General features: G+C 41.0%; 1 protein-coding gene, 1 long non-coding RNA gene and 1 pseudogene across 2 annotated transcripts in view; 1 reads left to right on the forward strand and 2 right to left on the reverse strand.

The window, feature by feature from the left end:
* Positions 1 to 24029, reverse strand: part of LOC141370455 (uncharacterized) — a 55456-nt gene that overhangs the window by 18015 nt on the left and 13412 nt on the right. The window lies entirely within an intron of this gene.
* Positions 1541 to 2488, forward strand: LOC112806284 (olfactory receptor 51I2-like; annotated as a pseudogene).
* OR51M1 (olfactory receptor family 51 subfamily M member 1) lies at positions 12600 to 13591 on the reverse strand. Its single transcript, XM_073879596.1, is given in 2 exon segments — positions 12600 to 13099; positions 13102 to 13591. Coding segments are annotated over 2 exon segments (990 nt in total).

Genomic DNA, 24029 nt, shown 5'->3' on the forward strand with positions numbered 1-24029 from the left:
GATTTCTAATCTGTTCATTGATGTAATTCCGGCTTTATGGCAGAGAGAAAGCAAGTTTCCTCCCAAAGATACATAAAATAATAAATTACTCAGTGGTGAGTAATTTCATTCAAGTGTTAGGAACTAGCCATGAGAGGTAGAGGACTTCTAACACCTGAATTCCAAAGCTAGCAGGTGAAGCCACTTATCATAGGGTATGCAAGGGGTTTTGGACATTATGAAATATTCCTGAATGTAGCTCCCTCCCCAAATGGTTGTTTCTGAAATTCCACAGTACAAGGAAGATGGCAAATGCATAGATTACTCCTTTGTCACCCCTCCTCACAACCTTGTTTGGGCTGGTGTAAGGAAGTGTTTCTCATTTTCTCCTCTTATTGAACTTTGACAGACTCTGAGATGAAAAACAGTGGTCTGTTACGGAAAGGAAAGAGTGCTATTCTTTAACAACTCAGGAAAAAATAAGGTAATGGAAAGAATGTTTTTAGCATCACAGTTTTTCTTTCTTAATAATTCTCAAGCTTTTGCAATTGACTCCTGCTTGTCTGTACCATAAGCTATTATGTGACAAGTGTTCTAAAAATAATTATTTGAGTTTAATATAAATACATTCAATGACTTTTGTGCTTTTGGAAAGCACAATGTACTATTTATTTTCTACCTAAACATGCTTTTTAAAATAATAACTTTTAAATAATAACAATAGCAGCGCTTCTATAATGCTTACTGTGGGCAGGACCTGTGTCAAGTCCAAGTTCTCTCCCTTGCCCCCTCTCTGTTTCTCTCTTTCTATCTTACATATGCCTGTATCCATACCCACAGGGCAACTCTCTCTTATCCCTATCCTAAAAGTAAAGAGACAAGGGAAGAGAGTTTAAGAAATTTACCTAATGTCACTGGAACTCAAGCCCAGGATGTTCTGGTGCCATACTCTTAATTAGTATTCTCCGATGCCCCTTGAGATATTTTGATTTTCTAGGGGTCCTGCACGGACTCTTCCAGTGTGAAATGTAGGCTGTGGATCAGGCAAGCACCTCAGAGTGGAAACTGGATTGGTGAAATCTAGTTCAAGCCATGTAACTGCCTTCCAAGAAAACCTGGACTAATTCTCTTCCCTTTTTTGGATACTTGGTTCCTCATATGTCAGAATGGACGTAAGCGTGAACATCTCTTGGGGAGTAGCTAAGATCATAGCTATGTAAGTTTAGGCATTTGGAGGAGAGCTGTGATGATGATTACATGGAAGGCAACCAGAGGGCTACTGATGAGACTTAATGAGCTAGTCAACTACCCTGAAGAACAGTTAATCTATCTACTCTTTTTTCTGAAAGATGTCTAAGGAAGAAGTTTTTCTTTCAATGGCTAACATTTCATGACTTCCTCTTCATCCTTCCAGTGTACTTTAGGAATAAAACCTATGTGTAATCACAATTTATAAATCCTTATGTTGCTTTTCCTTCCTAGGAACAATGGTAGTCTTAGACACAAGTTATAATTTCTCCAGAAAGTTGGATTGGCTTATAAAAAATGTCCCCAGCTTCTCATGGTTAACTTCAGAATCAATGCCTCTGATGCTCCCATCTTTATCCTGACGGGCTTCCCAGGAATGGAGGCCATGGAATCCCGGCTATCCTTCCGTCTCCTTCCGCTCTACGCTGTCTCTATTGTGGGAAACACGCTGATCCTCCTCATTGTTAAGGAGGAACAGAGCTTGCACCAGCCCATGTACTAATTCTTGTCTCTCCTTTCAGTCAATGATTTGGGAGTGTCCTTTTCCACATTGCCGACTGTGCTGGGCTGCCCTCTGCTTTCACACCCAGGTGATTTCCTTTAATGCCTGCTTGGCCCAAATGTTTTTCATCCACCTCTTCTCTTGGACAGAGCCTGGCATCCTTCTGGCTATGAGTTTCGATCACTATGTGGCCATCTGCAACCCCCTGCGCTATGCTGCAGTGCTCACTAACGCCCATGTTGTGGCAATGGGCTTGTGTACCGTCCTCCGAAGCTTTGCCCTCATCCTAGTCTTTCTGCTGCTGCTGCACAGACTGCCCTTCTGTCTCCCCCAGAACGTCCTCTCCCATGCCTACTGCCTTCGCGTGGATATGATTAAGCTGGCGTGTACTGATGTCTCCTTCAATAGCCACTATGGGCTGTCCATTGTGCTATTCACCTTTGGCCTGGACTCTGCACTCATACTCATCTCCTATGTACTAATCTTGCAATCAGTGCTCGCCATTGCCTCCCAAGAGGAGCGCAGCGAGACACTGAACACGTGCATGTCCCACACACTAACTTGCTCATCTTCTATGTGCCCATGGTGAGGGTGTCCATTGTGCATCGCCTTGGTGCTGGCCTGCTCCATGATGTCCATATCCTCATGTCTACTCTCTACCTCTTTGTGCCTCCCATGCTCAATCCTGTCATCTACCCCATCAACACAAAGGTGATATGTCACAGGCTCCTCAAGATGCTCTTTAGGATTAAGTCCTGAGTCTCTGGTAGAGCTAAAAACCCTGGAAAATTTGGTGTTGGAGTTATAACCATTCAGACACCAGAGGAGGAGAGGATCAATCCAGAGAATGTTAGCACTACACTTTAAGTTATAGGATCAGCAATCAAACATTTAGTCTGGTGTATTGGGCCAACACCTATCAGGACCATCTTGGGTCTTATCCATAAATCAACTATTTCAATGCCCTTTAGAAAGAGAAAAATGGTCTCTTTTCAAGAATAACCCAAAGAGGGGCACCTGGGTGTCTCAGTCGGTTGGGCGTCTGCCTTCAGCTCAGGTCACGATCCCAGTGTCCTAGGCTCGAGTCCCGCATTGGGCTCCATGCTCAGCAGGGAGCCTGCTTCTTCCTGCCCCTCTGTCTGCCTGTCTGCCTACTTGTGATCTCTCTCTCTTTGTCTCTCTCTCTGTCAAATAAATAAATAAAATCTTGAAAAAAAAAGAATAACCCAAAGAATGTCAAACATCACTACAGAGTGAGATTATTTTCAGGAGGAGCAGGGAACTATCTTCACAATATTTGGTGATATGATACATGGACTTCTGGTTATGGACCTGCACAATTCTGAAAAAGCGAAGAGCAAAGAGGGGTTAATTGTGGCCTAGATATCACATCTTTACCAGTACGCAAGTTTAGCTCAGGTGATTGGTTTCTGATGTTTCCAGGAGCCAGAGGTCTTCCCATAATGCTATTTGAAAAACGAAGTTTTAGAGTTTGACAGCTGTGATAATTAATATTACATATGAACTTGAATGGGCCACAAGGTTTCTAGATATTTGATTAAACATTATTTCTGTCAGTATCTGTGAGGGTGTTTCTGGATGAGATTAGCATCTGAATAGGTAAACTGAGTAAAGCATCCTGCCTTACCCAGTATAGGTAGCCTCATCCAATCCATTGAATGCCTGAATAAAGTAAAAATCCAAGTATGAAAGAAAGAAATCTCTGTCAGATGGTTTCTAAGTATGGGTATTGGTCTTCTCTTGCCTTTGGTCTTAGGCTTGGCCTGAAACTTAAATCATTGGTTTTCCTGGTTCTCAGGTCTTTAAATCTGGACTGGAACCGTACCATCAGTTCTCCTGGGTCTGGACTTCTGGGTCTCTATAATTGTGAGAGCCAATTCCTTATAATAAATATAATAAATCTCTTTATACACACATCTTATTGGTTCTGTTTCTCTGGAAAGTCCTGACTAATCCAACAGCTACAATATTTAAGTAGTCAAAATTAGGCTTTAGGATTCCTGGTATGTTCTTTTCACGTGGGAGATCCTGAAATATGTAGGCACTTGGCTCTGCCAACCTCCACTGAAATTGACAGCCCTGTGCTTATCTCTCTGCCATGACCTTTCCCTCTTTTATATCTATCTGCTTTCCCCTCGTGGAATCGGAGCTCCTTAAAGCAGCGATTTTGTCAACCACTTTGTCCAGTCTACATCAGACACTATAGGCCCTCCATTCAGATAATGGCTGATGATGCTGGAGCAATAATGAAAGAATAAGTGAAAAAATGGATGAGTAAATAATGATGAATAAATAAGAGAAGAAAATCATAAGTGAATAAATTAATGAATGAACATATGAAGAAAATAATACATTTTCTTTTTTTTTAAGTAGGCTCCATGTCCAACGTGGAGCCCAATGTGGGGTTTGAACTCACAACCCTGAGATCAAGACCTCAGCTGAGATCAAGAGTTGGATACTTAACCGACTGAGCCACCCTGGCACTCCATGATACATTTTCTTAAATCAGAATCTCATGTCAGGAAACATTTCCTTTCCCTCTCTGCCCCATAATTCTCCCTATGGAAAGAAGTATGAATTAGAGGTGACATCTTTCCTTATTTTTTCATTCCTCTAGCTTTATTGAAATATAGTTGAAATTGACATATAATGTTGTATGAGTTCAAGGTACACAATATGATGATTTACTGCATGTACATATTGTGAAAACATCACCACAATAAGGTTACTTAACCCATCCAGAGAGGTGACTTCTTTTTTTTTTTTTAAAGATTTTATTTATTTATTCATGAGAGACAGAGGGAGAGAGAGAGAGAAGCAGAGGGAGAAGTAGGCTCCCAAGGAGCAGGGAGCCCGATGCGGGACTCGATCCCAGGACCCTGGGATCATGATCTGAGCCGAAGGCAGATGCTTAACCATCTGAGCCACCCAGGCGCCCCAGAGAGGTGACTTCTTGAGTAAGTGGACTGAATCTCTCAGTCTTAATTTTCTTATCTGTAAAATGGAACACCGATCTTTGATTTATCTACCTCATATGTTTATTTTGAAAAGTGAATAAAATAAACTACTCTAAAAATTATATAATTATACACATAGTTTATTTACTCATCTTATTTTGATTCAGCAAGAATAAATACAAAATTCAGTGTTTAGTGTCAAAGCATCATGAGTATAAACCAGAATCTGAATAATATTTTCTCTAAGATTTTTCTTGAACCCTAAGCAGCACCGTTCTGTATTTGCTTTATGTCCCCACCGTACTCAGAATGTACTTTAATCATATCCATTAGTTTGGGTAATTTGTCTCCTCCACCAGACTATAAACAACTTATGGCCAGGGACCATATCTTATTCATGTTTATACTCTTCAGTCTCTAACCTAGGGCCTGAAATATACCAGACATACCCCAAAAAGTTAAGAAATTAGTTAATAAATGATTATATTTGTATTTATTTACATACCAGTTATCTCTTTATATTTCAATGAATTACCATATCCTCAAATGTTTTACTCTAAAATAGATCATAATTTTATTAAAGAACAATTTAACATGAAGACTTTCATATTGTTCAGAGTCTAAATACCATATGAATTATGGATGTGACCAGAGTAAATAAGAATAAATTGTACTTGAAATTTTCAAGTGTGCCACAAATATACCTTGCATATTTATACTGCTCAGACCTTATATACTGTAGAGAAGGTGGACCCATAGAAATTTCAATAGAATGTTAGCCCTGTGCCTGACCCAGCGTGTGGGCACAGAAATATTTTTTGAAACACTGTTGCTATTTAATGATCTTGGCTCTGTCACAGATATGATTTATATTGAAGTTATTGTCTTAATAAGTGGACAATATGCTTTCAGTGATAAATATTTTTGCTTGCTCCTTTAAATCTGAAGGAAAGTTTCTCTACAAACAGAGAAAAGAGAGTAAAACGGTATTGCATAGAAATGAGAAAGTGGTATGCAACTGAATAAAAATATCTTCCTAAATAAAGTGTGAAGAAGAAAGCCCCCCCACCCAAGCAAACAAATATGGACGATGAAAAAGAAGAAGATATATGATCCAGGAAGTGGAATTCCAACCCCAAGAGAAGAGCAGGACAAATTCCTTGCTGCCATCTGCAAAAGAGACCTGAGAAGCAACAGAACAGAGGGCTTCAGGGAGAAGTTACCAAGAAGATTAAAAAGCATTTAATAATTAAATTCCGCATATGAGTGAAATCATATTGTATTAGCAGATGAACAAAGGGAAGAGAAGGAAAAATAAGACAAAAACAGAGAGGGAGGAAAACCACAAGAGACTCTTAACTATAGGAAACAAACTCTTATCTTCTTCTCTGAAGAAGACATACAAATGGCTAACCGACACTTGAAAAAATGTTCATCATCCTTAGCCATCAGGAAAAGTCAAATCAAAACCACATTGAGATACCACCTTACACCAGTTAGAATGGCAAAAACCAATTTAAATCAGGAAGTATCCAATCTAGCAAATAGAAAGGAGCTCTGAGGACCTGTGCAAAAGAAAGACTTCTATAGGCAGAAGGGAGCCAGAACAAGGAGGTTATACTAGGCAAAAATTTTCTTTAAAATAAAATAAGATGAAATCAAAGAGGGAGACAAACCATAAGAGACTGTTAACTATAGGAAACAAACCGAGGGTTGCGGGAGGGGAGGTCAGGGGGGGGATGGGTAACTGGGCCTTAAGGAGGGCTTGTGATGGGGTAAGTGCCAGGTGTCGTATGCCGTTACTTTCCTTTAGGGGATAACAGATGTCCATCAGGCCGATTACTTCACTAGTACTCATCAGGGGATTCCTGATGACTGGTTTAAGGTTCCATTCCTGGAACAGCACATCTATAACTGAGCCTCTATTTGATGGTGTGGGGCTTAACCTAAGTGACTCAATGTCGGGCATGTTGTCTTGTTTTTAACATTTCTTTCTCCTGTGTATAGCAATGGCATAAACATCCCTCTTATCCAAATTTCTTGGAGTCACAGTTGAGCCTATCTATTGTCTGGCTTTGATGGATTAATTTCTCACTAATTTCCAACTTGTTTTTTAAGCCCTTCTATCTCCCTCTCTCCTCCCCAGTGTTTCTTCTCAAGCCTTCACACCTGTGCAGGTGTTGTCACATCCACCAGAAATGATCCTTCTTTTCTTCTTTCCCTGTCCTCTCCCTTCTGCCTGAGACTTACCATATTCATTGTATATTGCTGCTATAAGAAATTATCACAAACAGTGGCGTCTGGGTGACTCAGTTGGTTAAGCGCCCGCCTTGGGCTTGGATCATGATCTCAGGGTCCCAGGATCGAGTCCCACATCGGACTTCCTGCTCAGCTGGGGATCTGCTTCTCCCTCTCCCTCTGCCCCTCCCCCCACCTCATGCTCTCTCTCTCTCTCTCTCTCTCTCTCTGTCTTGAATAAATAAAATCTTTTAAAATAAATTATCACAAACAATAAAACAATAAAAATCTCTTATGCCATACTTTCTGTAGGTCAGAAATCCAGAAACCCTAAATGTTTAGGGTCTCTCAAAGCCATCACAGTGATGGCAGGGCTGAGTTCTCTACTGAAGGATCTGGGGAAGAAGCTGCTTCAAAGCTCATTTAAGTTGTTGGTTGAATTCAGTTCCTTGTAAAAGTAGGACTGAAGTTTCAAGTTCCTTGCTGACTGCTAGCTAGGGGCTGGTATTTTCTCCTAAATGCTGTCCACCCTACTCCCATGCTATTCATTCAGCCCCCTCCGGTCATTGTGGGCAGAGCACCTCTCTCGTTTTGAATCTGACTTCTTCTGCCGCGTTTTTCTGATTTCAGCCTGAGAAATTTCCCTACTTGTAAGGACTCATGTAAATCAACTGGGTCTACATTAATCACCTAAAAGAAAAAAAAAAATCTTTAAGGTCCATAATCTTAATTATATCTTCAAAATCTTTTTTGCCATGAAATGTGCATATTCATAGGTACCAAACTTGAACATCTTTGTGGGGGGCATTCTGCCTACCACATTCACTTAATATTTGCTCATAATTTGAGAGTCAAGAGATGCACCTGGAAATCTTCTCTGACTGTCCTAGAATATTACAAATTCCCTTCCTTTGTTCTGTCTTACCTTGTATCTTTTATCATCAGTCACTGAACTATATATGTGTTTCCTTAGGAGTCTCCCCAACTGACTATGAATTGTTATGCTTATTTATCCACACATTCTTCAAGACTAAAATCATGTCTATTATTGAATGAATGACTTGATTTATAATTACTTTTGTTAACATACACCTTATACTATCATAGACCTAAATTTAGGGGAAGAATTGTGATCTTGTTGTAAATGAAAAGACACCATTTTTTTTATATGGGAAATTAAAGAGAAAGAATTATGACAAAAGACGAGAAGATATAAAATACTGATAAATCCGTGCATATTGATCGGGATTTGGGTGGTTTCCTGACCTTTTCCCATGACCAGCAGTGTGACTTCAAGAAGGTGTAGGAGGGGATTAGGTGACACACTGAATCCTTTGGTCTGACTTAACTAAGAGTGGGAGTTTTTGAAAAGTGACTGTATTTTCAGCCTGGTTAGTCCCAGACAATCATTAGGTTATTTGAGGGTTTCTTTCTAAACCCAACTTCTTTTACTGTCCTCCCAGGAAAACAAATGCAGATGTTCCACACTCCCAGCAGTCCATAAGTACCTGAGCTGATAGAAGCTCAAGGGACTACTTGGTGTGGCCTTATATTCTCAGGCCGGGGAGTTGGCAGAGGTAACTCCGTAGGGGGGTTGGAGGAAGGCATGCAGGGCCTCCACTACTGCTCTTCCTTCCTCTGCACCTTCCGTGTAGAGCTCTCACAGGTAGGTAAAGGGGAGTGTCAGATACTTCAGTCTCAAGCTTTAAGGCACTCTGCCCCTGAGTGGTATAATATGACCATCTGAAGGAGGAAAGGCTGTCCCTAATTTGAGTCAGATTGTTTTATCTCCCGCACATGTTCACCTTTATCACCTTTCCAGTTCTACATTTGCTCTCAAAGCCTGCCATGGTTTCTGCTGCAAGTTTTCACAACTGTCCACTTTTGGATCTTCACAACCCCATTAGCTCAGTTTCTTAACATCGCTAGTTTACAACAAAGAGACCAAAAACCCAGAAGGGATCAGTGACTCAGTGGGTACATCTCCTGTGTGAGACCTTGTACTAAGCACAAAAGGGACTCAACAATGAACAAGAGTCAGGGCTGAGTTCTTGGAGCTGGCGAGTCAGGTGGAAAGATAGAATTCACAAAGCTATCATGCAGGCCAGGCAGAGAGGTGGGCACAAAAGGAGATGCAAACCTATAAGTATGAGAGCTGTGGCAGGGAGACAAGTGGCTTCTGCTGGCCATGACCCACAAGTCTTCACGGAACAGGGCATCACTGTTCCTGCACCCTGGAAGATGGATTGAATGGGTATGTTCTCATGTTCAGGGCAGCCTTTGGCAGCTGAGGGGCTGCAATTCTTATTTAGACAACAGCAAATAGATCAATTTGGGTTCCTTGAGGTACAAAGAAGGGAATTTTGAGGATTGAGACCAGAACTACTGATTTAGTAGTTTAGACTGACTACAAGGGCCTTTAATTCTAGGCTAATGAGTTTGGATTCGATCTTTGGTAATGAGGGAGCATTCAAGGTTTCAAATCGGAATAATGCCACTTTCAGATCCTACCTTTTAAAATATTAGTTTAGTTCTACTACAGATTAAAATAGTCCTGCTCCAGAATGAAATAGAGAGAGGCATGAGGTTTATTAGAAGACTGTCATTATGGCACAAGAATGTGATTTGTTGGGTCTGCCGGGGAGACTGCAGGTGGAGGGCAATGGAGGAAGGTACTGACAGAGGTATTTTTTGGGTCAGTATTTTCCTTGGGTTTTACCTTATTTAATGCAGTAGATACAGGAAAGAAAGTCAAAACAATATTTGGATTTCGAGTCTCAATCTTAGGCATAATGGTGGTATTATTCAAAGAGATGGAAAACATAGATAAGAAGCAACTTCACGGAATAAATAAATGATTATTGATCCACTGGCTTTCAGAAGTTAGGTGTCATTTGGTTCTAAAAGACATTATTAAGAACTAACTTTTAGTAAATTAAATTATCCAGGGAGAAAAGTGATGATATAAATTAACTGGGGAGAAGAATGCAAAGATGAGTGGGAATATGGGAGTCTAGTGCATCTTGTTGAATGTCTGGAAGGTTATAGCTATGGATGGATATCTTTCTACCCATTTATCGTCTGTCAGGATGAATGGATAGAACTGACAGACTATATAGGAGTAGAGAAGCTGGAGAGTCATAATAAGGTAGTCAACGTTCAGTAGCATGAGAGAGTGGAAAAAGGAAAAGTTTATGGTGTGATGAATAAGTGAAATGCTTGGGAAGAGGGCAGAATAGTCAAGGAAGTAGCGATCAGGGCAGTTTTGTCTCAGGTTTTGAATAAAGTGATGCCCAGAGATTGATGAAAAGAGTTCATAGCTTTGAATATGAGAAGGAGCATTGTGGCAATAAGCACAAGTGTAAAGGAAGGAAATGTGACCTATTTAGCCAGCTGGATAAACTGAGAAAACTCGGGCAATTCCAGAGATCTTGGGGACAGTGAGAGACAAGGATGAGTGATTTGGTGAGCAAGATTGATTAATGCTATAAAGTAAGGTGTTGGATGATACATGAGAGTCTTTACTAATTTATAGAGGTTCTTCATATATTCTGTACATTAAACATCAGTTGTTCATAGAGGTATACATTGCACATTTCACCTCTTAGTCTGGTTTGTGTTGTCTCTTTGTTTTTGGTGTGTTCTGTTTTACTGTGTTTTAATTGTCTATTCTCTCGTATTTTTCTAATCATTTCCAAGTTTTCCTTTAACACTTGTATCTTTAATTTGATACATTTTTATGTGTACTATAAAGTAAGGATCAAATTTTATCTTCCACATTGATAACAAATTTGGCTAGCACTGTTTTTTGGATAATCCAACCTTTCCCAACTGTTTTTAATATTATCTTTTTCAAGAGCCATTATATCTGGGGATCTTTGTCTGGTCTGCTGTTACCATCATTTCTCCCATTTTGACCAGGCAAACAGGAAAAAAAAAAAAAAGCCAAAATTTGAATCAGAAACCAGTCTAACAGGTATCAGCCATCTGTGTACCACCCAAAGGAATTTTCTCAGACTGTGTATAAACTAAAAGAAATGAAGAGACTGGGGATGTTGGAATATAAAGGCAGGAGAAGTTGCCTTGTGTGGAGGCAAGGGTATGGTTATTCTGGCCCCAGGAACCACTAGACTCCTAAATCCATGGAAAGAAAAGAGATAGTTGAGTTTATCAAACAGACCCAGCAAGGTTTCTGTTCAGTCCGGATCAGGGAGGTGGGGTGGTGGACTATATACAAGGTTTCCCATGCCCCAGAGCTGTGAAGAGTAACTCTCAGGGAGCACTTATGGATCATAGTAACCTGTGGCAGAGGAGACAGGAGGGGCCAGAGGGCCTGAATGAAGCAGAACTAGGATAATGATGAGGAACACCCTTCGATGGATGCCATCACAAGGGGGTCCTCTTGGGCTTCCCGGGTGTAAGAAGAAAAAGCTTCCCTAGAAAAGAAGTTCTCTTTCTTAGCTTTGAATTTCAATTTATGCATTTATGTATCCAGAAATTAATAGTATGTATTTATTGAGCATCTATTCTCTGACAGTCATTGTATTTATGGAGATGTACTGGTTAACAAGACATGCATAATTCCTCCAAGGAGCTTAATTTAGTAATCCATTCTGGAAGATTTAAAAAAAAGAGAGAAGAAAAAAAAAGAAAAAAGAAACTAAACTGAGACACAAAGCAGTACATTACTTGTGACAGATGTTACACTGGGAAATGCAGGATTCTGAGGGAGCAGACTGAGGGAGTGTCTGCTCTGATACTGGATAGAGGGCTGTCAGTGAAATGTCCGTGAGGAAGAGACCCCAGTGCTGAGATTCCAACATGAATTTCATTTAGTCAATGGTATGGGCAATTTTCTTTGCCAACTTTAGGTCTGCAACCTCCTGAGAGATGGGATTATGACTTACAAATATTTGTGGTATTTTCCTTCATTGCAACTTTGCCACATTTCATGTCATTGGGCAAGATCTCACCACTGGAGTGCCTAGGAGCAAACACTAGCTTCTGCTTACTGTCAGTGAGTCCACAGGAAAGGTAAAATCAGATTTGAGATAAGTCAAAGGTCTACTAGATGAACAGAACCAGAAGGGAGTACAACCACAGGAAGATCTGGAAGTGTTCTAACTGAATCAGCCATTAGGAAAGAGTGACAAGTTCTGATTCTTCCAATGTGATTGAAGAGTCCAAAGGATACAGCTTAACCAGGATAGAAATGAGGAGAAGGACTTTACTGGGTAGAGAAGGGGGAAGCAATCCGAAGGAACCGTGGAAGAAGGACATTTCCTGAGGTGAATTTATCTCTTCTCTGCCAGGTTCTCTTCTGGGTGCTTTTTTATTTACTATTCTGTTTTCATTTTTGTTCAATTTCATTTCAGTTTTAATATTTGCACATTGATGATGACCCTCAACAGAGTCTTCTGGGCAGTTTTTGGTGCTACCAAAACAGCTAGTTTTCATATATAGGAGGAGGCGTTATAATTTTAGCAAGAGCATGTCAGCATTCTTGACCCATAGCTCAGGAAAAGAAATTCATACATATTTTATTTAGGGCAATGGGAAAAAATCTTGGGGAACATGTGGGGCAATAATAGGTTCTCAATGCTATAAATCTTTGGGCTGATTTGGGACCTTCTCCTGGGTACTCAGTGGAATTTTTAGCCCCAGGACCCAGCACTGACCTTCTTAAGACCCAGGAGCTTGCTGATAACATGGTGGATCTCCTTTGTCTTAATACTATATATAATTGGATTAAGCATGGGAGGCACGAAGAGATAGACATTGGCCATAAGAAGGTGGACAGCAAGTGGGGCATGCTTCCCAAAGCAGTGCACCAGAGATAGCCCCACCATGGGCACCAAGAATATCAGCACAGCACAGAGGTGTGAGGTACATGTTTGGAAGGCTCAGAGCTGCTCCTCTTGGGAAGCCAGTCTTGCCACAGTGTGGAGGATGACCCCATAGGACAGTGCGATGAGCACCAGGTCCAGCATCATAGTGAATGCCACCACCATCAGTCCACATAGGTTGTTGAAGGTGATATCTGTGCAGGCCAACTGTATCACTTCCTGGTGTAGGCAGAAAGAACGGGAGAGGACTTGAGGCCCACAGTAGGGAAAAGTCTTCAGGAGGATGACAAGAGGAACTAGGGCCACAGTCCCTGGAAGATGACAGCCAGACCTGTCCTGACCACTCGCTGGCTAGTGATAATGACCGAGTACCTAAGGGGGTGGCAGGTGGCCAAACAGCGGTCAAAGGACATGATAAGGAGCACTGAGGACTCCATGAAGGAAGATGAGTGTGTACAGAACATCTGGATTTGGCAAGCTGCAGGGTGGATACCATGAGACTTGAACCAAAAGATTCCCATAGTAGTGGGCAAGGTCGACACTGAGAGTCCCAGGTCAGTGAAGGCCAGAAAGGAGAGTAGATGGTACATGGGTGTGTGCAGATGAGGGTTGGTCTTAATAATTATCAGAATGAAACAATTGCCTGAGATGGCCACAAGGTACATAAGGAAAAAGGGGATGAACATCCAGTGTTCGATGGTTTCCAATCCTGGAAAGCCAGTGAGGTAGATCATGGGGCTAAACTGAGTGATGTTGGACAAAAGAATGAAGTGGGGACTGAGGGGATATTGGGCTGGCATTCCTCAGGGATGGAGCTGAAAATAAATGGATATTTCTAGTTATTAATTTTTCAGTCTCACTAACAGTCTCATCATCATAAGCAGAATCACAATCATCATCATCTTTGGTATCATCTAATTCACTATTATCACTTCCACTACCCTACTAGCTGTTCCAAACTGTCTTACAGCACCACCACTCTCACCAGATTTTCTCCAGTATTTCTGTAACTTCTTTTTTTTTTCCTGAAGATAGAAGCATTTTTTAATTTAAATGTAATTAGCCAACATATGGTACATCATTAGTTTTTGATATAATGTTCAGTGATTCATTAGTTGCATATAACACCCAGTGCTCATCACATCGTGTGCCCTCCTGAATGCCCATTACCTGGTTACCCCACCCCGCTACCCACGTCCCTTTCTGCAACCCTCAGTTTGTTTCCTGTATTTCTGCGATTTCTGTTCCTTCCCAGTCTCCTTTGCTGGCTTCTTTTCATTGCTTGTCCTTAAAATATACCCATTCCCATTCTGGAAAATTTTCTGGCCATACTCTATTGTTTCTCCTGGCAATATCATTGTGCTCATGACTTTATTTACCATTCATACATTGATAAATATCACATATATAACCCCATAATTTCTCTTCCTTTTTTTTTTTTTAATATATAGGCTCATTTATCTAGCAGCATCCTGAGCATCTGCTTCTAGTTGTTTCAAAAGCATGTCAAAAATTCAGCTTAGAATCACTTCCCCCAATAGGGTTTTCATTTATCTTGTTTTCATTAACTCAGTATGGGAAAATGTCAGCTTCAAAATATGTTGAAGAAAAGACATACATTTGAGAGATATTAGTAAATAGACTGGGAAAACCCTAAGAAGTGAGTGTAGAGAGAAGTTTCCATTATTGAGCCTTGGGAAAATCTGAAATTTAGAGGTCGAGAGGAAAGACTCCATTAAAACAGCTTGAGGGGGAAAAATGCCAGTTGAATAGGGAAAAACATAACAGGAGAGTGTGGTTTTGTGTGTAAGTTTCACAGGGATTAATCAATTCATATAATACTACTTAAGGAGTCAAGGTACTAAGGACTGAGGAATGACCAGAAAATTTAGCAACGAGGAAATCCTGGCTGGTGGTGAGAGAGTAGTTCCATGGAGTGTTTGGGAATGAAATCTGATTCTGCTGTGTTCAGATGTAGGATTTCAGGCAGTGATGAGGTCCTATTAGATGTTCATAAATTCAAAGTGGAACTAGTCAACATTTTGGTGTGTTTTTAATCACGACACTTATTTGCTCAAGTGAAGAAAAGAAGTATGTGGAGAGTGGCATTGACCCAGATTGAAGTTAGGGTAAGCTAGCAGGACTACAGTTAAGGGTGTACACAAAGAGGTAATTATGATGATGTACTATGGAAATTACACTGTGTAAAAAAGGAAAGCAAAAACATGAAGGAATGAGAGACAGGGAAAAGGGACCAGGGTTCTAGAGTACGGGATGGGCTCAAGTTGCCGATTTATGGCAAAGGACACAGTCTTTGTTGAGAGGACGTCAAGGGGCTGACAGTGTGGCTGCTGACGGGATCAAAAGACGGAATATTGGAATCATAACGATTTTGTCTGGATCAGTAGTGGAAAGAGCGCAGTGAGTCAATGCTAAAATCTGCAGTGAATAAAATGTGACTGGAAAGGTGGCTGGGGAGGCATCAAGGAGGGGGGAGCAGTGGTGATAATGCACGCAGCCATGCACCGGAAAGAATGGGGCAGGACGTGGAGAGAAGGAAGAAGGTTGAGGAAGACCAGTGCCTGCCCTTCATCATTTTGAAAAGAGGGTGAAAGAACTGTCCACATGTACCCTCTCCATTTCTTCACCCAGAAGTTCACTAGTCAACCAATGGCTTTTTTTTTTTTAATTTAGCTAAAGCCATGCTCTTTATTTTTTTAAAAAGATTTATTTATTTATTTGAGAGAGTGAGGTGGGGAGGGGCAGGAGGAGAGGGAGGGAGAAACTTTAGCAAACTCCTTCCTGAACCACACGCAGGGCTCGAACTCATGACCCTAAGATCACCTGCCTGACTGGAAACCAAGAGTCAGAAGCAACTATGCCACCCAGGCGCCCCCAGCAATGCTCTTTAAATTCACCAGTGACCTCTAGGTGTGGAATTCAACGGAGACTCTTAGTCAACACCTGATCTTTATAGCAATGCCTTCCTCCTTAAAGCTCTCTTTTGGAATTCTTGATGCCAGTATCTGCTGGTTCTCTTCTAGTTTTTATGACAGCTCCTATTCACTCCCTTCCATCCATTGCTCAAATATTCATGTGTTCATGTTACTCAGTCTCCTGACACTGAACACTTTCTCATTCATAATATGATCTATTATTATTTTACTTATATACTGATAACCCTCTAGCCCAGACAACTCTGCTATGCATCAGGCCTACATTTCCACCTTCCTGCTAGTCTCCAGATGGATGCCAATTAAACCCAACACATCTAATTTTGAGCCCATCATCTACCCTCTCCACACCTGATTCCCCTCCTATTTATGCATTTTTGACAGTATCATTTACCACTTTGTAGTCATCCAAGACAACATTTTGTAATGTACACTTTACTTGACCCTTTTCTTCTTCCCAGATGTATTTTGTAACTAAGTATTTACCTCCTAAATATCCCTACAGTCTTGTTTTTTGTCCAACCCTGTGCTCCCTGTCATAGTTTTCCCACACCTGCTTAACTGACCTCTTTGTCATTTAACTTGCTTACCTGACACGCCCTCCCCTTGATCCATTCCCTGCGGCAGTACTGGGGGTTGTCCAAGGAATGCTAACTCCCTGAGTCCCTAGACTATTCCCAGGCCTTCAAAGCCCCCTTTCACCAGAATGCAATTCAAACTTGTGAAGAGCCACGGCGAGAGCTCCGGTTTATTGAGGCTGTGCATGATTCAGACACAGGGGAAAGTTAACATCATTGTGTATATTTCTCATAACCATGAAGCATTCCATCCCCGCTACACAGAGAAGGAAACCACAGGAAAGGTAAATAACTTTCCTCAAGCTTCCCAGTAAGCTAATAATGTCAGAGATGGGATCTGAGCCCATTTCTGCCTAATTCCAAAGTGTGTGCTCTGCATATGCTCAAATACTCTATCTGTAGCTAGGCCCTTCTGGCTTTGGCATATTTCTCAACTCATCTTTTTTCTCTTGTAGTCGACAAATCCATACAACTCTTTCTACAATTCACTACATGTACTTTTCTTGTTTCTATTATTTTTATTGCTTCATATCTTACTTTACTGAAAAAAAAAAAAAAACCTTGTTTTTCTGACCAGTGAACATTGGCTGATCCTTTAAAACAGCACAAATATCATTTTCTCCGACAAATCTCTCCTGACTTTCTTGTGTAGAGTTAGGCGAATCTTTCTCAGTACTCACATGATACCTTTGCTGCAGCACTGTTAAAGTGTAAATCACAAACATACATCCTTTGTATCATACATGTATATAGGCATTCTTACTCATATTTACACATAGTATCTATTTATATGTTATGTCTAAGTATATACAATTACAAATATGTATAATATAAATAACAAATATATTTACCTATATATATTTTATATAATATAATATGTATTCTTCATATACATATATTCTTTATATATAAGTATACTTATACATATTTATACTTATATACTGATACATATATTTCTCATATACACTATATATGATATATATTATTTGTATCTTATATGTACTCCTGATATGTATGTTGTTTGTGTATGTGTGTTTATATTTTATGGTTTTGACTCACTTTTTTGTACGTGTAAGAGTGGGACTCTCTAATAAATATGCCGGGAGCCCTGAACAGGGTCTAACGCATGGTAGGCACCACTATATGCTTTTGCATGAAAAACTGAACGAGTGAGTGAATGAATTAAGCGCTCCCCTCGTGTCCTGATTAACCGTGCCTGTGTTCACTGACAGAATGATAAGGACAGGAAGAGAGATCTGGGGGAAAGGAGAAGTCTAGAGAGAGACCACGGCAGGGCTGGGGTTATTTTTCCTGGAAAGGAAGTTCTAGGGAATTTCTCTGGAAATAAGGGAGCAACAGGTGTTTCTCCTTAAAAAAAAAAAAAAACACTCCAAATTCCCACCCGTCTAAAGTGGCCCCCATTCCCATCTTGACCTGAAAAGACCAGGGGCCAGACAGCTTGCCCCACCTCCAACCCCCAGCCCAGCCTGCTCAAAAGAACTGGCAGGACAGAACCAAAGGAAACAGATAAACCCCCTTGGCTTCTGTCCCCGCTCCACGCATCCAGATGGAGAGGTGGCCGCTTGTTTCCCCTGAGACCGTGCTCTGCCCTCTTCCAGGCTAAGGAGAAACTGGAGAACAAACTTTGATTGTCCATTGGAGTGGGCTAAATATTTCCATCTGGGTTGAGCACTCAGAGGCCCAAGACCTCCAACCCAGTTTGGCCTTGGCTTGCAGCCTGCATCCCTTTGCTGGGGAGGAGGAGGAGGTCTGCTTTGTCTTGTGTGGAAGGAGTAACATCAGAGCCACTCTGGAGGTTGAGGCCATCCCCACCCCAAAGCAGAACCATGTCTCTGATAAAGGTTTTGAAGTGACTAAGGTTTTAAAAGCCCTGGACAGAAACAAACAAACAAACCAGGAAATCCATTTTTCAGCACACAGTCATGGCTAATGACAATGTAACTGCAGTATTCATAGCAGAGATACAGCAGAGCCCTGGGGAGGAAATTCCTGAAAAGAGAGATTTTTCACTATGCAATGAGCACATAGATCTCTACCTTACCTTTGTGTTCTAAATACTTTTTTGTTTCAATTTAATATTTGCTATTTCAAAAACGAATTAGTGGTGGAGGCTACTGTTTCTTGTGAGTAGGAAAATACACAGATGGACTTGGACCTTATTTTTGATGATACCTCATTTTTTAACCAAAAAGCATTTCCACAATAGTCAAACTCCTGTGTAAACATGCCTTTTGTGACGAGGGTAGAAGAGGACTTTGGAGGGAGGTTTAGGGTGTGTGGTTTTGTGTGTAAGTTTCACAAGGGGGGGGGGATGGCATATCCTGGATACTGGGGAGGCCACAGGGCTATCTGTATTAATAGAAGAGACTGCGGGCAGGATATTCCCTGCCATGTTCACTGGTCTGGCACACAAAATGCACTTAATATCTGAGTTGAAGAAATGAATGGTACTGGGTTGATAAGAAGATGAGGGAAGGCTGGGTATCCCAGACAGCTTGGCAGGGAGGAATCTGTGGAGACCTGGGCATGTTGGCCCTGGTCCAAGGAGCCAGGCAGCCTTTCCTCCTGGCCTCAGCAACAGAATATTATAGATGGTCTCTCTTCTTCTTTGGGGAGAGCAGTCCCTGTCCCTTTCCCTGGTTCTGGTTCTTTGCAAAGATTTTAAGAGTGTCAGAAGTGAAAAAGTTTCTGTGGGACCACCAAGTCCAAGACTTCATTTTGCAAAGAGAAACACTAAGGCCCAGTGTGGGGAATACACTTGCCTCAGGTCGTTCAAGGATTTAGTGCAGGAGATGGAGTTAGATCTTAGACCACATTTTACCAGGGTTACTGCTTTCCCAGACAACTGTGCACCCCCTTCTCCTTGCATTCTCTCTCTCTCTTCCCATATGACCCCCTAATTCTCACCCCTGAAACCCTGACACAGGACAGCAATAGAGACTTACCAGCAGCTGCAAGCTGCAATTTTAAAAAGAGTGAGGCTCAGGTGATCTGTACAGGAAAAGGAAACAGGTAGGCAGGATTGCACCAGGGTTAGTGAGAGGCATCCTGCTGTGCTGCCAGGGAAGGATTTATTCTCCTTTTTCCTCTGTGCATGTGAAGCACCATGGCACCAGCTGGGAGAAGCTGAGGGCAAACAAGGAATCCCCAGGGCTGGGAGTCCTGTGGGCAGGAGCTGTCATTACTCCTTCCCCTCTGCATCCCTCCCTCCTTCACCTGAGGCTGAAGAGCCCTAACTTTATAGGATTTAATCTCCAGGCTTCAGCTGCTGACAAATCTCTGCTGTAAGAAAAGTAGTTCGGCCTCATCGTATTTTCCGGCTACCTCATTCTCTCCCTCCCTTTGTTCACTAGGATGGACCCACAGTTTGCCAGAGAGGCTGCATGTGGTATATAAAGATTATGCACACAACTCCCACGTTGGTTCACATTACTCATCTTCTTAGAAGCACCATAGCCACCACTGCCCCAAAGTCCTCCCACTCTTGCACTAATTTTTAGGCCTACATGTCTGTTTCCTTTTATGAGATCATTCATTCACCCTTTGTCTCTGCCAATCACTGCACCTTTGAGCCTAGAGATCGGCCAGATGAAAACCTTCCATATACACTCCCATCCCAAATACATGTTCTGTCCAGTTTCTCAGGCTTTCCCAAGGCTCTCTACTCAACTCGGAACGTGTGGGATGCTACTTCAACAGGCCCTAAAACAAACAGCCCTTCCCCAACATTTCCTCTCTTCTTGCCTTTTCCCCCCTCTGGTAGCAAATATCATCATCGTTCAGAAAAATCAGTGTGTATTTCTTCCTCAGTCTATGTTACAAAACCTAAATTGATTGATGTCATCAGGCCATATGCACACTTCTCTTCCCTTTGAACACACACACACACACACACACACACACACACACAGACTTGGAGATTGACATGAACAAGGTATTATGTTATAATAATATAATCATAAGCCAGGGGTGGTTGATCAGAGTTGTATGAGGTGGAACCCCCAAAATGGGGCATATAGATCCAAAGTGAGGACAGAGGCCCATGAAGGTTATGACATGCCAATGTGATCAGAACACACCTCGTGAGAAGATGGCATCACCTTATATCAGGGGAATAACCAGTGGTTACGGACAGACTGTAGGCAGATACAGTTAGGATGACAGGACAGGAGGCAGAGAACAGGTCATCTTTCAAAATGTAATTGATGGAGAGAGTTCTGGCTCAGGCAACAAAGGGAGAGAGTTGAAAATCCTCGTTTAGGTTTGTAGGAGAGGAAATCCTTACAGGAAAAATTTGAGAATATTCTGTCTTCATTGAGAACACAATTTTGGCCATGTCCTAGAGGGAGCGTAGTTAGGGAACAACGCTGCTGTTCTTACCATCAACAACTATTGTTATTCTTTGGGGGCATCTATCACATATGAGATGATACAACAATTATCATATGGACAACCAAAGAGATGGACAAAGAGATGGACATGTGAGTTTGGGTGGGTAGCAACCAGCCCACCTAGGAGACACAGGGAAGCTCTCAAATTGAACTAGGAAGACTAAGTAAGAATTAATCATGAGATGGAGCTTTATAGAAAGGGATTTCCAGGAAGAAGGAGTAGCATAAGGTAAGGCATAGAGGTGAAGAAATTTTTCTGAGAACTATAAAATTCTCCAATACGCAAATATAAAATTTAAGAGAGGTCATACTATGGAATGAGAAAGTAGATGTAGGTAGGGATAAGACTCTGGAAGACTGTATACCTATTGATGACTGAGTTTGAGAGGGCAAGGAATGACCTTATTCTATTTTTAATAAAATATACTGTTAGCAATATGTAGAAAATACTTAAAATCTGCACTGGAAACAGACATTATTTGGTGTATGGAGCTGAGTGAGATTATTTAACTCATAGCTTTTCACATGGCTAAATAATACTATGTAATGAATAACCTGTCACTTATCTAGAGATATTTGCAAGGCAAATTGTTGCCTTATATTTTTTACTAGCGTCTATGTAATAGCTCCCCCCTGCTTCTCTGAATTTTATAATAATTTAAGGACTAGTGCCCAAGAAATTGTCATTTTAAAAAATACAAAATGTTCTTAAATCTTTTTTTCTTTCTTGTTTCCCTAAATGATCTTTAAATTTATTTTATCCTGTCACAAAATAATTTTTTTTTTTTAAGTAAGCTCTACAACTAACACAGGGCTTGAACTCATGATCCTGAGATCAAGAGTCGCATGCTCTATGGACTGAGCCAGCTGGGCACCCCCAAAGTAATCTTTTTGAATGAAGACTGAAATTACATTAAACATTCTCATCCATTTTCATTTGCCATGCATCTATTAAGGGCCTGCTCTGGAAAACCCTGAGCAAGGCCTTGCAGATACACAAGGAGACATGACATAGTGTTGCCTTTATGAAGCTCATATTTGGCTAAAAAAAAAAAAAATAGACTGTTAAACAGAGTTTGCCAGACAGTATGACTAGCCCAGACTAGGAAGGCAGAATTTGTTTCTGAAGGCTGTGGCAGAGAATAACGAAGGAAGAGTCCTTGGGCACATCTCTGTCTCCTTGAGTAATAATGGTGTAGGGGTGGCAAAATTTGCCACCCCAAATGTCTCTTTGGTATGTGGTTTGTTTTAGGCTGGTTATTTTTAAGAAACAGAAGATTCAAGAAGTTTTTCTTTTTGCCTGCCTAAAAGAATTTAGATAGAGCACCTGTTCTAGGAAGAGAGCTATTACAGTAGATAACTAGTGTAATATGAACTTAATGTTATAGACAGGGAGGAACCTAGCAAGGTCTCTTTGTTAAAATTCCTCTCTGTGTAGGCACCTGGGTAGTTCAAATGGTTAAGCGTCTGCCTTTGGCTCAGGTCATGATCCTGGGGTCCTGGGATTGAGACCCACATCAGGCTCCCCGCTCATCAGGATGCCTGCTTCTCCTTCTCCCTCTGTCTGCATCTCTGCCTACTTGTGCTCTCTCTCTGTCAAATAAATAAAATCTTAAAAAAAAAAATTCCTCTCTGTGTTCCATTATTTCCTTAAGGCTCAGCAAACATTTGTTGACCAAATATTTACTCTTTTCATCTTCTTGCCAATTATCTTTCTCCTCTTTAAAGTCCCAGATCCCTACCCACTTCTTAGTTCTGGAGGGCATATAAGCCTCAATTACTTGACTGCCTGTGGACCTCTTATGCTATGGAGCCCCCATATATATGTAATTAAGTTTAATTTTCTCCTGTCTCATGATTAATTAATGACTAATCTGTCTCATGTCAATTTAATTCTTAGACTAGCCAGAAGAATCTCAAAGGGTATAGTAAAAATTTTCACCTCCCCAACAATGAAATCCTGTGACTATAAAGTGAAGTGAATGTACATGTGTGATGCTTAGGGAGGTGGTGTATCAATATGTTGGTATGCATCATTCAGACTTTAACCTTGAATGTATTAGAATCCATTACCAAAATATCTAAATGCATTACTAAAAGTATCAATGTAAGAGTGTGCCTATTTATATATGTGCTAATAATGGCGTTTAGTCCATTATTTTCACATGTGCCTGTGAAAATTCTTTTCACATGTGCCTGTGTGTGTACGTGTGTGCACGTGTGAAAAAGACAGAGAGACAAAGATATTTTGTCTCTGGTTATGTGTGTATGTGAGAATATGACTGTCTTAGCTCACACCCTATGCATAAGGAGAACAACTGAGCCTACTCTGTACCAGAGATTGAGAAAACCTGTGGGAATGACAGGGATATATTAGATCCTAGCATGTTTTTCAGGGTCCCCATACAAGTTATATTCAAGGGAGCTTCGACTCAGTATCCATACCTAACGAATAGAGTCAGGCTTAGTGGGGTAGGAGATTACTGTAGAACAGCCAGGTCAATATGCATGTTGTGGTTTTCCAATATAACCACAAGGGGGAGCGCTCAACTTAAAAATGGGCTTAAATTCAAACCCTCTTCTATTTCCAACAGGTTAAGAAAGTAGATCTTTCAGCTTCATCTCCCCACATCTTCTTTATCTCCCACATAGTTCTGAAAGATGCCAACCTGTTCATTCCTCCTCTGAAGATGATCCCGTGTCTCATGCATACAGACAGCAGACAAATCCCCACCCTATAACCAACATTAAATCCTGAAATTGATGGAGATATGATATTTTTCTCTACTTTCTCAGATATTAAAGATAACCTCATAAGATGCAAATGTTTCTGTGTGCTTTAGTCCTAGTCATATTGACCAATCCGACCAGACACAGAACTACAAGAAATCCTTACTCAGGGTTTTCAGTTTCTCTAAACTCCGACTCAATTTGGGGGGGTCTCTATTGCAGAAAATGGCTGTAGCTTTAAGGGAAGCAGAATTTGTGGCTCCAAAATACGCCTCTTTGGCATAAGGATTATTTTAAGGCTGATTATTTTTAAGAAGCAGGGAAACTTAGGAGAAGCTCTGAAAACCAACCAAGTAGAGGTTGTCTTTTTGAAGGGACATTTACATTTGAAAGAACAATCTCCATTTGTAAGGGTGTCTCCATCTGCGTGCGTACCAGGAAGTGGAGAATGGCTAAATCTCTAGAAACTTATCAATGGAAAAGACAAAGACCTAAGTCTATAAGACAAACTCATCCTTGATCACTGTGCTTTTCCAATAGCCTCCCATAACTGGGCTCCCACCC

The sequence above is a fragment of the Callorhinus ursinus genome, unplaced genomic scaffold (assembly GCF_003265705.2).
Source record: "Callorhinus ursinus isolate GAN/ISIS: 27379988/994484 unplaced genomic scaffold, GSC_fseal_2.0 scaffold35, whole genome shotgun sequence".
Classification (NCBI taxonomy): Eukaryota; Metazoa; Chordata; class Mammalia; order Carnivora; family Otariidae; genus Callorhinus; species Callorhinus ursinus.